The 14,822-nt window shown below is 38.3% G+C and overlaps 1 protein-coding gene across 2 annotated transcripts; it reads right to left on the bottom strand.

The window, feature by feature from the left end:
* Positions 1-105: 105 nt before the first annotated feature.
* On the bottom strand, positions 106-3,387 carry stmn4 (stathmin-like 4). Of its 2 annotated transcripts, none has more exons than XM_057353710.1 (6): positions 3,260-3,387; positions 1,746-1,799; positions 1,171-1,266; positions 829-1,034; positions 559-750; positions 106-299 (listed from the first exon to the last, which is right to left on the bottom strand). In XM_057353710.1, exons 2-6 carry the CDS (start codon positions 1,789-1,791, stop codon positions 240-242), a joined length of 600 nt encoding a protein of 199 aa, XP_057209693.1. In that variant the 5' UTR covers positions 1,792-1,799; positions 3,260-3,387; the 3' UTR covers positions 106-239. The 2 variants fall into 2 exon arrangements, with proteins under 2 accessions (XP_057209693.1, XP_057209694.1); XM_057353711.1 differs by having other exon boundaries at positions 2,167-3,351.
* Between the last annotated feature and the right edge of the window lie 11,435 nt (positions 3,388-14,822).

Here is a 14,822-nt window from a genome sequence, read left to right as displayed (position 1 = left end):
CCATCCAGATAATGTTCTTTTTCTTAATTCTTATTTTTTTTTAAAATCTTTTAATAGTTTGCAATAACATTAAATAGTTTTGGAACCCACAAAAGTTTAGTGTTGCGTCTTGTCATTATTAATGTCCACTACATTCCCTTTATTGAGATGTATTGGTTCCCATTTACTTTGTTCTCAAGGGTTTTGCCTCCGTATCTCTCTTTCCTTGACTAGCCAAAGCAGTCTTAGAGGGTGCTCCTCTACCGACAGGCCTCTTCTTTCAGTTCTTTGTTCTTCCTCACCTCCTCTGCGTGTTTGTCCTACAGAGACACAGAAGAAAGCTTGCAACGGGTGTTTGTGCATGTAGAGTTGTGCCTGAGGGAGGCTAAATAAAGCAGCATAAACTAAGTGATGAAACAATCCACCCTACGCTTATGCAATATTCATACTGATTCTAAAGTTAGAATGAGAAGGAAGCTCAGGTGCACGCAAAAGCCAAACATTTGTGGAAATGTAAACCAGTTTCTATACATTTATACAACTATATACTAAATACACTATAGTGTTCATGGTTGGTACCTTTTCCTGTAGTCTCTCCAGCATGGCTGCAAGCAGAGCCTCACGGTTCTCTTTGTTGGCCTCCATCTTCTGCTCCAGCTTCTCTTTAGCATTCTTGATGAAGTTGTTGTTCTCCTCGAAGGCCTTCTGGATGACCACTCTCTCGTGCTCCCTCTTCTCAGCAAGATGTTTTAGCATCTCTCCTTCCTGGCACTGTAGAGAGGAATACAATTGTGCATCAGTTCTCTAAGTCAAATCAATGCCGGTGTGTGTGTATGTGTGAATTCGAACCTTCCGCCTCTCCTCGGCTGCTTCCAGCTTCTTCTGGATTTCTTCCAGGGAGGGGTCCTTACGCTGAGGCATGGATGTGTTGAGGTCTGGTGCACCGTCAAAGGAGGGAGGTTTCAGGATCACCTCGAATGCTTGGCCCGAGGTCCGCTTGTTCAGCTCGATGACCTCCATATCTTTGATCACGCACCAGTTGAGATCCACTGCATCTTTAAAAACCCATATTGGTTTAATATGCACCCATATTGGTTTATTGAGGGTGTCCTCGGACGTTTACCACTGTAGTGGTAAATAAAAGGAGATTTGAGACAGGGCACATATATCTATGACTATAAAGTTATTTACCTTCAGTCTTGTGTGTGGGATTTTCGGCAGGGTTTGAGTTGATGCAGGAGCACAAAAGTGACACTAGAGGGAGCTCCTTCATCTTCTCTCGATATGCTGCGTGGAGAGACGAGATGACGTTTCACACAAATGAAGCATAGTTTTTGTGTTTGTAGTAAAACTAAATTTTCTCTCTCTAGGAACCATAGTTTAACCATGAAATCCGTAGTACAAATATAGTAATACAAGTAATTGTCAAACAAAAAAACATGGTTACTTTTTATTTTTCAAAGTCTTTTTTAAAGAAAATTTGCTGTAAGCTATTGTGTTAAATTGACACAAATTTTCAATAAATTTCACTGAATGTTGAAAAATGACATTCCTTGCTCTGTAAACAGCAAATCAAATCTGGCCCTTGGGGGTTAGCCAATCAGAAAACCTGATTGCTACTCTCTCCCCGCATCAACCAATGGCGTGATTTTTCTTTGACAGAACAGGGAAACCTGCTTCTTGCCTTGTAAACGATATTTGTTTTGCATCTTTAACGATTGTTTACAAGAGCGTTGAAGGGTAATATCTGTATATTTGCAGCTTACCTGCCAAGGTCATGTTTATATTTTGCTGTTGGTAGCCTACAACCATTAACTGTCCTGATCAGAGAGAGCGAGTGAGTGAGTGAGAGAGAGAGAGAGAGAGAGAGAGAGAGAGAGAGAGAGAGAGAGAGAGAGAGAGAGAGAGAGAGAGAGAGAGGAGAGAGAGAGAGAGAGAGAGAGAGAGAGAGAGAGAGAGAGATCAAAAAGTTCATACATTTAAATTAGCAGCAAATGTTATTTTTATTTTGATTATTGAAATTGTGGGGAAAAATAAATTTTTGAAATAAAAATAAAAATATTTATAACAAATAATAATAGTAAAAAATGTGGTTAGAAACAAAGTCCAATTGAAAACAAATACATCAATGTGACTGTAAATATGTGAATGCACATTCATTGTAAATAAGTCGTGTCTGAGAGGCACCGGTTATATTCTGATGCTTCGGGACACTGGTTAGAAAGCAGCATGAATTCAGATGAGGGCAGCAGGGAGTGTCACACACGATATCTGTATTGTTACTCCTCCATCAGACTGTCTGAAAGTTGCCACTCACCACCATTCAACAAAACAATACAGACAAGCGATACAAACACAAGCTCACAGTCTCCCAAACATAATTTCTAAAAGTGAAGGACACCAGACGTGATGTTTAATAGCCTTCCTGAAATCGACTAAAATATAAGAGCCCATAAAAAAATGGTTGTCTTGGCGGTCACCTGGTACGTGCCCGTCTCACCAAATAATCATGCGTAACACATGAGAGACCACATGGGAGAATGTCCTTGCCCTGCCCTATTCACACATAAACACATGCACACACACTACTGTCCATACATACACGCCCAAACGTTTGGATCAATAACCACATCGTCCATGCACAGTTGTTTATTCACAGAATGACAGATGAAGATACATGGAGGTTAACAGTGTCAAAGCAACTTCACTGATCATATTTTAGTCTATCAACAATCTATTGTCAATATACAACAATGGCTCTGGTCACTATATTCGCACATCACAGCTATAATTTTTTTTTAATCTGACCTCATTACATAATGCTAAACTATAGCCCCTTATGGCACACGTACATCACAGAAGGCCTCAAATGACTAAAGAATTAGGAAATATAATACCAATGAGCAAAAACAACCTTACTTGAATCCTTAAGTACTGCAGTCAGGGCGTAACTGTGTGTTAGCGCTTATTTACTGACGATTGCTTTGAAATGATGGAATGACATAACCTTACTCATGCACTCCTGAATTATGTAATCTAATAACACAATGGCACATACCGTAACTTTACAAACAAACACACACATATACAGACACCTTGCCAATACATTCTCATTTTCATGCATACAAAAGTTGCACTGTATATTATTGATGGCAGGCACAGCGTGATATAAGAACAATGAGTTCCCATTAGATTTACTCATTTAATATGAACCAAACTTAATCTTTTTCTTTACAGTAATCAATAATAACAGAGCACAGCCAGTGTTCTCCACACTTACCTTCTCTTCTCGATGAGATGTCAGTTTTCTCCCCCTCTCTCTCTTTTTGTATTTCTCTCTTTTGCAGTCCTGTCTGCTGCTCCTCGGATACAAGAGCTCAGCAGCATCAGCAGCACTACCCCTCCTACCGCATGACATCATCTTCCAGTTCTGCCATTGGACGAGGTGAGTGGCAGAGCATGGTGGACCAGCACTTCTCTATCAAAGAGAACGATAGGGTGTTAACTCTTTGTGCTTTAATGCAGGTGTCACTTCCAAGTATAAAGAGGGGTGTTTTCCAGCATGTAGATGATGAAAATAGTCACTTCACAAAATAGTTTGTATGGGTTGCTTGATGAGATTTCTATTCTGTTGGACTATGATATTAAAATGAACACCATAAGAATAATTATTACAATAATAAGAAAAGTTAATAAATTAATATGAATAAATCAATTTATATTAAGTAAATAAAGACTAATCATAATAATTATTATTATTTGCATCGCAATCATGTTCCTCAAAACAAAAACAATAACATATAATATGCTATTAATTATTACATAATAATCATGCTTTGATCATTTATATTTAAGAATGCCCCTAGACATCACCTAAATGATGTATTTCACATGTATGCAGGGGCTGCATTACAAGGGGACAAGAGACAGAAAAGAATGGGTGTCAGGAAGCCAGAAGATCACGTTTGAATAATGTATTCATGTAATGGGTGTGTCTTCATACTGGATGGCAATACAATTAAAACAGAATTCTTCTGATGACAGGAATACAGTTAGCTACTGCATATCCTGTAATGACCAAGACACTGACTGGAAACAGATATGTATCATCACAAAAAATGAGATGATGTGATTTAGACTTCATAGCCAGTAACTGGCATCAGTTTGTACTGGATGTAGCTTGCCGTATTTTTTCACTGCATACAGTGTAGTGGTGCTAAAAGTCTGAGACCACATTGAAGAGCTTTATTTTCTAACAGAAAAAACAAAAATGTTTTTAACATATAAAAACAGTAAGAAATGAACTGTTACTTTAAAGTGTTATGCAGATAATATAAGATCTGTATTTAATTGAAGAAATACAAAATATGTAACTTCAGCAGCGATCTTAATCCTTTGGACCCCATTGTATAATAAATTGAATATTCCCAATCACAGTTAAATCAGGACCTCAGTGACTGTGCATTGATCATGGGGTTAAATGAAGTATAATGAATAAGAACCTCCATTAAATCCAAAGTGTGACAAAAATTGGATGTTAAAGGAAACACAGCCTCATTCAATAAGCTTTGTGTCCATATGTAATGTAAATTCAGAATAAAAACAACAACAACTGAATTTGAACAGTATGGCCATCTAAAACAGCACCAGACCATGTGCTGGTCTCTTCTCAAGGATTGTATATTAAACATTCTGGCCCTTCCCGCTTCAAATTGTTATAAAAATTCCAACTTTCTGAAAACATAAGCTGCCCATTTTATTTGTACAAATAACATATGAGTCACTCAGGTAGCTGTAAATATATAATCTGACATCATCCTCTTGCTGACTTCACCCACACAGATCCTATTTGATCCTATTCAACCAACAAAATCACATCTTGAAATCCAATAAAATTGTCTTTCTGTGAATGATGACGCTGTTTTAGTATTTACAATTCTCATATTCAGTAGACTACAGCTCTCGGACACATTTCATACTGTCACATCGTCTGTCAGGCTGATGTGTATTCACTCTTGTTTTTAACATTTTTTCAGAGAATCAGAGAGATGGCACAAACAGTGTATTGAAGAGTAGAAAATAACAGAGAGAGAAAAGCGGCAAGAGTGGTCTTCAATGAACCGAAGAGAGCGCACATCACTCCTCTCTTCATTAAGTTACATTGGCTCCCTATAGTCGCTCAAATCAAATTCAAGACTCTGCTCCTGCCCTACAAGACCACCACTGATTTGGCACCCCCTTACCTTCACACGCTAATGCAGACTTATATACCCGCCAGATTCCTATGCTCTGCAAACGAATGATGTCTTGTGGTGCCATCCCAAAAAGGTAAAAAATCTCTCTCACGTACCTTCTCGGGATCGGTTCCACATTTATGGAAAGATCTGCCCGCTGGTACAAGATCAGCAGATTCTGTGGCCATCTTTAAGAACCGTCTGAAAACACATCTCTTCCGTCAACACCTGACTGATCAGTTCTGACTTCTGACTATCTCTTTTCTACTCTTTCAAAAAAAAAACTTAGCTCTGTATACTGTGGCTATATGAGACCAGTTTTCTTTTATTGCACTTATGCTTTTTATTGTCCTTATGTTGTTCCAATTGCTTCCATTGTTTCCCTCATCTGTAAGTCGCTTTGGATAAAAACATCTGCTAAATGACTAAATGTAAATGTGAAAGAGAGATAGAACCAGATAAAACGACAGACGGGGGTTTTAGTGAATACTAAATGTGTCTTTCCTTTTGATCCTCACACAAAGATATCCCAAAAATAGAGACTGGAAAGGGAAATAATTCACAAAAGATTTTTTGTTCTCAACTTCTCAAATTATAGCAGATTCTGGGAATACTGGGTGCTAACCCCCCAACCAGGATCCCTCCTTGACGACTATTGGACCTGTTGACATGCCAGATGCTCAGTTCTCTTCAAAGGCTTGTTGCCATGGTCACAGTCTTTCACCATCTATAACTGTCTGGACATTATTGACAGCTTTGGATTATTGGTGGCTTTGCTACAAAGTTTTCAATGCTAAATGAAACAAACCAGACACTATATCTAAACGGTCTACAAGAACATTAGCCAATTTGTGTTGCTGTGGTTAGATGAAATGTTGCAATGAAAATACAAATCTGGGCCAGCGTTAAATGTGTATATATAAGATTTTCTGTTTTTTTTTACAGTTGTTCACTTTATAAAAGGTTAACCTCATAAGATGTGCAATTCTTTGCTTTTCTATGACCCCTCTTACTGTGGATGTAAAGATTATTCGTGCTGTTACAAGGTAAAATTTCCATTTAACGTATTCCTTCCAGTTCATTAGACCATGAACCCAAAATGTCAATGCCATATGTAATATATGCTGTTCTTACAACACTTTTCCCAGATGTTCAGAATCACTTCCTCCAGTCACAGACCTTAGCAGATAAAAACACCAGACGGTGGTCAGGAAAAGCTGTCACTCATATGAAATGTTAAACAGGGGAATTATGGGTCACATCTGTTAGGTCAAAGTTTATGGGTGAATTGAATTGCATTCAAGAATGAAGTGTTTATGGACAAGACCTCCTCAGATCCCTCACAATCTTTCTTATTTTACAAGCAATGATTAAACTTTTACTTGTCTTAGAAATGGCTTAATATGCATGTATGCACAATATACAGTGTTATATAACAAAAGAAACCCTAAAATACATTACACAAAATATATATATATTTTTTACCTTCAAATAACATAAAAGTAATTAAAACATACAGAAGCTCTAAAACAAAAAATTCCTGATTTACAAAAAATAATGCTTAAAATTTTAAGATTAAAAGAAATGTAAAATAAAGACATTTAAGATGTTTTCCTCTCTCTGTCTTTATCACCTTGATGTGTAAGATTATTTATTTTTCACTGTATGATGTGATAACATAGATAACTAATCTGGCTGCTGAAACTGTGCCTCTGCAATTCTGACTCCAAATTCACTAATAAATACCCATTTTCGTTTGAAAACGCATATTTTTCTCTCCATCTTGACCTTCCATCCAACAAAAACTGCGCTTTGAAAACGTAGGCGTTCGAAAATTATGACTTTTTTTCGCACTGTGACGCAGTTGTTTTGGCTGCTCTCCAGTTTGATAGCGTAATGTCAGTGCGTACATAAATCAGATGGCATTTCTGCAAAGAGCACGACATTTTAACTTCCTTTTGCAACTTAACAGTCTCGTGTTACCTGGAACAGCAGGCGCCCCACAGTGTCCGTGCATTTACTCTTGCCGCGACATTTCAAAGTGTTTTAGTCATGCGCATTGCGAAGTACATGTCATCGTTTTTCGACGATTGTGGATGAACGCTATTGTGGACGAAGGGCGTTTTGTATGAAAACTTGATTTGTATCCGGATTTTCCTCTCTTACTTGATTTGCTTTAGCTTTTCAACAGCAGAGCACAGGACCTTAAACAATGAGCAATGCAGAACCACTGACAGGAGCAGTTGTCCAGCTGCGGAACCGCAGCAACAGATTCTGAACAGCAGTTTCTGAACAGCAGCCACAGAAAGGAGGGGCGGAGCTTGCGTTCTTACACGAAGTCGCGCTACCTAGAGTCTTGGAGTGTGATTTGCTATTGTTACACGCGAAAACGTCATATTCTTAAATAAGGCTACTTTTCGAGAGGGGTCTAGCTGCAACCGATGGGGCGAGTGGAGCTCCACTCTCGAACAGGAAATACGTCACCTCCACTCAATAATAAAGAAGGGGCAAAATGGCGTCGGTGAACTCTCCGAAGTTCGAACTTCAACTCGTGTAATTTTATCTCAGCATCCCTGCACTACTTGCAGACTGACGCTGTCTTAACGTGCAATGCAAGCACAACGCATATGGCTTCCGTGAAATTACGCAAAAAGGATGAATAAAAACGATGGATTTATATATTTTTGACGATCAATATTGATGTCTCGCCAATGTTAGCTGATGTTGCATGAATTTCTTTAAAATACAGGTTTAGAAAATCCGATTTTTGATATAATCCACCGAAGTACTGAAAACCCTGATATTACACCCCCCGGTAGCGTAGGTGGCGATATACACCTAAACATGTTGGTTGCGACCCGCCATTAAAAGGAAAGAAGAAGAAGAGTAAAGAGAAGGAGAAGAACGTTCGTTGATCGTTATTTACTGTTACTTGCAGTTAATGTGTTTTGTAAATATAGTTTGTGTTTTTTACTCAAAACAATTCAAACTTAATTTGTGGAAATTATTCAACATTTGACTGTGGTTGTTTGTATGTTATTTTGCTTTAAATATAAAATTCCTAAATTATTTGCGCTTACATTTTCATTTTTATAAAAAAATACTTATTTGATGTTTCATTTATTGTTCACTGCTAACTATTATAATGTTTACCTTCTAAATACAAACCTGGAAGCAATGTCTGGATTTAGTAACATTAAAGGTATTTAATAACATTTAAACAATGCTTTTGTAGCATTAAAACAATGCCGTTTCATAAATTACTTCTGGGTTGCGGTCAGAATTAGGTGACGTATATCCGCTTGGGCTTCGAGTGGAAGTGACGTATTTCCGATTTTGAGTGGAGCTCCACTCGCCCCATCGGCTGCTGTCAGCCCCTATTGTACTTTTTAGGTCTTACATGTGCAAGTTATAATAATAGGTATAGTACAAAAAGCCATTTAAAACATCAATCTTGTGTAGAATTATTGTATAATGAATGTGTTTCATTGTATTAGCTTATGTGTTCTTGTTGATGGTGTTAGAAATAATGTTTTAAACTTGTGGGCATTCACGGAAGTGAGGGCGGAGTTATTGACGACAAGCATGGCGGAGACCACGGTAAGTTGTGTGCAATGTTTTCTGAATTTTGTATTAAAGGAACACTCCACTTTTTTTGGAAATAGGCTCATTCTCCAACTCCCCCAGAGTTAATAAGTTGAGTTTTACCGTTTTGGAATCTATTCAGCCGATCTCCGGGTCTGGCGATAGCACTTTTAGCATAGCTTAGCATAGATCATTGAATCCAATTAGACCAGTAGCATCGCGTTCCAAAATACCGACTTTAATCGATATATTCTCCTCTGTCTTGTCAGTGTATGGCGTGCGTTCACGAGAGCACTTCTTCGTCTTCTTCTTGGACGAGAGCACTTCAGAAGTAGACAGGTTTGTGCGCCGAACGCTAGGGCTTGCCCCTATTGGATGCCGGCGCTCTAACTCACAACGCGGAAGCGCAACTCAGTGTTTACATGCAGAAGACGAAGGCCGTGAGCGCGCGCCATACACTGGCAAGACAGAGGAGAATATATCGATTAAAGTCTGTATTTTGGTTTGTTTTTCGCACATAAAGCATTCTCGTCACTTCAAAAAAATTCAACTGAGCCACTATGCGCGGATGGACCAATTTAACTATGTCTTTAGTACTTTTCTGGACCTTGGCAAAAACTGACACCATGATGTCTTTGAGGAGGCCTGGAAATCTCTCGGATGTCACCTAAATATCTCTATTTAGGCAGTCGTCGCCTAATGGTTAGAGAGTTGGACTCGTGCCCAGAAGGTTGCCGGTTCGATTCTCAGGGCCAGCGGGTAACGACTGAGGTGCCCTTGAGCAAGGCACCTTACCCCTACTTGCTCCCCGGGCGCTGCAGTGATAGCTGCCCACTGCTCCGGGTGTACGTGTGTTCACTACTCTCTGGATGGGTTAAATGCAGAGGTCACATTTCGGGTATGGGTCACCATATCTGACAAATAGTTCACTTTCACACACTTCACACTATTTGTGCTCCGAAGACGCCGGAAAGTTCTCTAAACATGTTTAACGTCATGTGGGTGAGTAAAAAATCACACAAAGTAGATTTTTGGGTGAACTTCCACTTTAAGCTTCTGATGATTTAATTTCATTTAACATCTGATATTTGGTATAATTGCTTGATTTCACAGACACAGAAAAAATTTGCTCTAAATCATGAAATCCAATTTAAGCTGGAACAGAAGCTGACTAAAATGTTAGTTGACACAAGGATCTCTTATGGGGTTCAGGTAGCTCATTCCACTCTCTAAACCTGCGAATTTTGATCAAAGTTAATAGAAAACAGGTCTTCTGCTTCATTCCCAGACTTTCATGTGGAATCTGAGCATTTCAGCCTGAGGTCACAAGTGTGTGTGTTTGGTGTATCAAGACCCCATACGCTAAATCAAATAAGACTCAACCGCCCCCTATTGTTCAGGTTCAGACCCAATGATGACAGAAAAAGAAGAGTAAGGAAAAACCAAAGATACCAAAAGAAGATTCACTTGTAAAAACACATTAACTCTGTGTATTATTTCTGTCCAAAAGGACATTTCTTCCACTGTTTGTGGAAGCTGGTCATCCCAATTTAAGAATTCGGTACAGGATGTCATGGGAGGAGAGCTGGTGTAAATAAAAAACAGTGAAGAATATTTAATGAAATAGAAATGATTTTCCTTTTTTACGGTAACGTTTGAGACTATTTACATTGTTACACTGATAGAGATCAACCCAGAGGAAAAGTTTATTGCTCAAAGGTTGTGCTTTAATAGCTCAGAAGATTTTTTTTCACTTGAAATGATATCAGATGCTTTTAAATTCCTTGGGAGAAATAAAAACTGACACAAATTAGACTGTTGTTGACACACAGTTAAAGTATAGAGCTATGTGGGACTACTATGTTGTGTCTCTGGAGACAATTCTGAGAAGCAGTGCACTTAAGCTTAATCTCTCTTTGCATTCGTATCATTGATGTCTAGAAGGAACTACTGTAATATTAACTAGTTTTATCATTTTGTCCTATAGAAAGTTACATCACTAACCGCTTTAGTCATTCACCACAATTACTAACTTATCTGTGTTTGTTTCAAATGTTTAATGTTTGTCCTATTACGTACACCATGAAACATCAGCAAGACGTATTCTTCTTGAGTAACCATAATCGTTGAAAATGTGCATGAATAATAGATTAAGTATGGCAACTGCTGAGCTCACTGTAAACCAAGAGCAGTGGCAGAAGATGATTTATCACAGAGAGTCTGGTGGCAGCAGCTTATATATCCTGATATCATTTATTCAGAACATCTCTGTGCCTAAAGACTTACCATACAAAGTTATTTTATTCAATCTATACCGCCCCCTTACCCACCCACCTCTCACACTGTTGTTTTTAGAAAAAAAAGATCAGATGCAATGGTGCTACACTGGATGGCAAATTGTGAGATAAGACAGGAAATCTCTAATTGAGATGAAGTAAATTGGTCCGGTCATAACCACATCAGCATTCGGCACAGGCTGTTGGGGAAATACTCAATGGTTAGATCCAAGGGCAAATCTTGAGAAAAATTACAGGGAGGGACAGGAAACTCATGCAACACAGGAACTATGCTGCTGGTATCGCTACTATGATATACGCAGAAGAAGATATTTTGAAGAATGTAGGAAAGCAAACGGTTCTGGGGCAATTTTGACTATTGTAATTTTTCCAATGGTAGTCAAGAACTGTTTGGTTAAAAGCATTCTTCCAAATATCTATATCTGTGTTCATCGGGAACAAAGAAATGTATACAGGTTTGGAACAAGTCGTGGGTGAGCAAATGATGACAGAATATTTATTTTTGGGTGAACTGTCCCATTTAGGAGATTTGAAAACCTTCACCATAGTTGTAGACTATTTTCTTTAAATGTGTAAAGTAGGGAGATAAAACAGGGTGATTTTGATTTACGGTACATGCAGGGCTGTGTGTAAAATTTACTCCTCCAGCTATACCATGTGGGCTCCACCTTCATCACAGGCCAACAACAATGTTCTTGGTCCCTCTTTGAAAAAATTAACCATTTGGATTGATGGGTATTGTTTTGACCATATTTCATATTACTGGAATCTCATAAATGATTAAAATATCACCTTGGGGGCGAAACTGGATCAAAAATGGTAGTTTCTATATGTGAAAGAAAACAATGGTAATTCACTTGTATAATTTATTGGTTTAATATTGTCCTCCCTTCTCATCCAGAGACTCCGCAGCTACTGAAAACATCAATGATAATAACTCACAGATAATAAACTGCATGAAGGTGCTGAAACAGACATGGAGTGCATGATTCAGGATTAAGAGGTCCTAGAAGGTATAGATAGAAGATAAGTCTATGGATCTGATGGTTGATGGGGGGAACACTGGTCAGAGGTCTTCAGTGTCACATAGAGAAGGTCTCTAAAGGGGATGATCAAAGGGATGAACAATGACTCGACTGTTTTTCTGCCTTGAGTTTTTTTCCTCTCCCACAAATTAATTCAAGACCATCCTCATTATTTAGAGATTACTTGCAAACCATACAGTCCTGTTTAATAATATGTGGTTCTGGGTAGCTTAGCTTCTTTAGCAAAGGATTTTGAAATAATTGCTTGTGGTCTTAATGTTAAAGGGATACAGCCAAGAAACAAAATTTCCCCATGTTTTACTCACCCTCAAGGCATCGTAACTGAATATGACTTTCTTCTTGAAGAATAATGCAGTCGGAGCTATAATATCCTTTTTCTTCCAAGCGGTAGAATGGGAGTGAACGGGGGCAATTTTTTGTAGCTCCAAAAAGTGCATCCATCTATCAAACTGCTTGACACAGCTCTATGGTCTTAACAAAGGTCTTCTGAAGTGAATCGATGTGTTTGTTTAAGAGAAATATCCATATTGACAACACTATTAACGATAATGTATAACTTCTGTTATCCCACGGCTGCGCGTGAACCAAAGGCTTGTTTTTCCGGAAAATGATGCAGGCGTATCGTAGGTTCCGGTGACGAACTCAGCATTTTTTGTTTTGTTCTAATAGGATACAGTCTAATTTTGTTTTTTGGCTGAAGTATCCCTTTAATTTTAATGTTATTGTGGGAAAGTAAACAGTTCTGGGGCAATTTTGACTACCATTGTAATTTTTCCTGCTAGTCAGTTTCAGTTTTCAGACTCATTTCAGACTGTGTTTTCTGAAGTTCACAGTCAACGCAGCCATCTACCAGGAAACTTTAGAGCACTTCATGTTTCCTTCTGCTGACAAGCTTTATGGAGATGCTGATTTCATTTTCCAGCAGGACTTGGCACCTGCCCACACTGCCAAAGGTACCAAAAGCTGGTTCAATGACCATGGTGGTACTGTGCTTGATTGGCCAGCAAACCGGCCTGACCTGAACCCCATAGAGAATCTATGGGGTATTATCAAGAGGAAGATGAGAGACACCAGACCCAACAATGCAGATGACCTGAAGGCCGCTATCAAAGCAACCTGGGCTTCCATTACACCTGAGCAGTGACACAGGCTGATTGCCTCCATGCCACGCCACATTGATGCAGTAATTCATGCAAAAGGAGACCCAACCAAATATTGAGTGCATAGAAATGAACATACTTTTCAGAAGCCTGACATTTCTGTTTAAAATGTCATTTTTTTGATTGATTTTATGTAATATTCTAATTTTCTGAGACACTGAATTTTGGGTTTTCATTATCTGTAAGCCATAATCATCAAAATTTCAAGAAATAAAGGCTTGCGATATTTCGCTCTATGTGTAATGAATCTATATAATATATGGGTTTCACTTTCTGAAATGAGTGACAAAAAATATTGACCTTTTTCACGATATTCACATTTTTTGAGATGTACCTGTATATTTAGATCTCAGACTTAAACTGCTTAGAAAGGCCTCTGTCTAAATGTTATATGAGCCAGTTTTCAAGGAATGCTGGATTAAGCATGCGCTTTGCCAAATTTAGCGCAGAGGCCACAAAGAGAGCTCTTTATATAAAACTCTCAGGCGTCTGATGCTCAGCACCACCCAAGTCTTTTAGATTTCTTTCCATCTATATATTCTTCTGTTTAGATTTGATTTCACAGATTTGAACCGTGAAAGAGTGACATGGTTCAGTATTATAGCATGTGCTTGGCTTACGTACTGTATATTAGCAACTGCTCCCCATACCCAAGACTAATGACGTGAGATTCGATTCCAGCGGTGCAGTTGAATGTGTTTTAGCAATTGGCATCAAATTGTGGGCACCCATTTACTGGTAACCAAAAAGAGAATGATTCATTGGGTGTATTTTCCTTGTGCAGTGGCCTCAAAGTTGTGGTGTAACTGTGGTCAGTGGGTAGATCAGAATCATTACATCCACAGTAAAATCATTTAGTGCTTGTTCATGAGCTGGCTGGTTGTTCACATAGAAATTAACAGCTGGAATTGAGAAGGTTAGACAGGCATAGACCTGTTCTCCATCAGTATGAAGCATTCGAAGTGTTCTTTAGCTACAAAGCAACATCGCTGCAGACGATAAATATAATTGTAAAAGATGACGATAAGGGGACAAGTGACATATATCTAAATATGCTTCTCTTACAAGAGGCAGTTCATTATTGCGATACTCAGACATTACCTTAAAAGTACAAAAATGTAGCACTCTCTTGGCTAGGAGAAATGAAATACTGTACATGCAATGTTTTGTGTGACTTTTAAAGACATGAAAAACAGAGGAATAAACTTTGGCATGTTCTAGTGACAGTCATTTGAATGTTGCAAGAAAAATATATCTCTGCTATCTAATAAAACATAAAGCTGTTAACACACTGACATTCCTGGTGTCAGAATTCTAGTGCCTGTTTAGTGTTCTCCTTGTATGACCTGTGTTTCTTACAAGGTGGTTTATAATGTAAGTTCAAGTGTGCTAGTATATATACTTCATTTAAACAAAACATATATTTTCAGCTTTTCATGAACTTCTCTAAAGTATACCTAAAATTACACGTTCTGTAAGTAAACTTGACATACACTGACAGAAAAGTCTAAGTATGTTCGG

This window comes from Triplophysa rosa, linkage group LG15 (genome assembly GCF_024868665.1).
Source record: "Triplophysa rosa linkage group LG15, Trosa_1v2, whole genome shotgun sequence".
NCBI lineage: Eukaryota > Metazoa > Chordata > Actinopteri > Cypriniformes > Nemacheilidae > Triplophysa > Triplophysa rosa.
Note: the sequence above shows the minus strand (reverse complement) of the source record. Positions and strands in the feature narration are given on the sequence as shown.

Excerpts from the sequence above, each read along its gene's own strand:
- stmn4 (XM_057353710.1), bottom strand. The coding sequence starts at position 1,791 with ATGGTTGTAGGCTACCAACAGCAAAATATAAACATGACCTTGGCAG. Across the intron at positions 1,267-1,745 it reads TATAAACATGACCTTGGCAG|CATATCGAGAGAAGATGAAG; the intron begins GTAAGCTGCAAA and ends CTCTCCACGCAG. Across the intron at positions 1,035-1,170 it reads TCCCACACACAAGACTGAAG|ATGCAGTGGATCTCAACTGG; the intron begins GTAAATAACTTT and ends GGGTTTTTAAAG.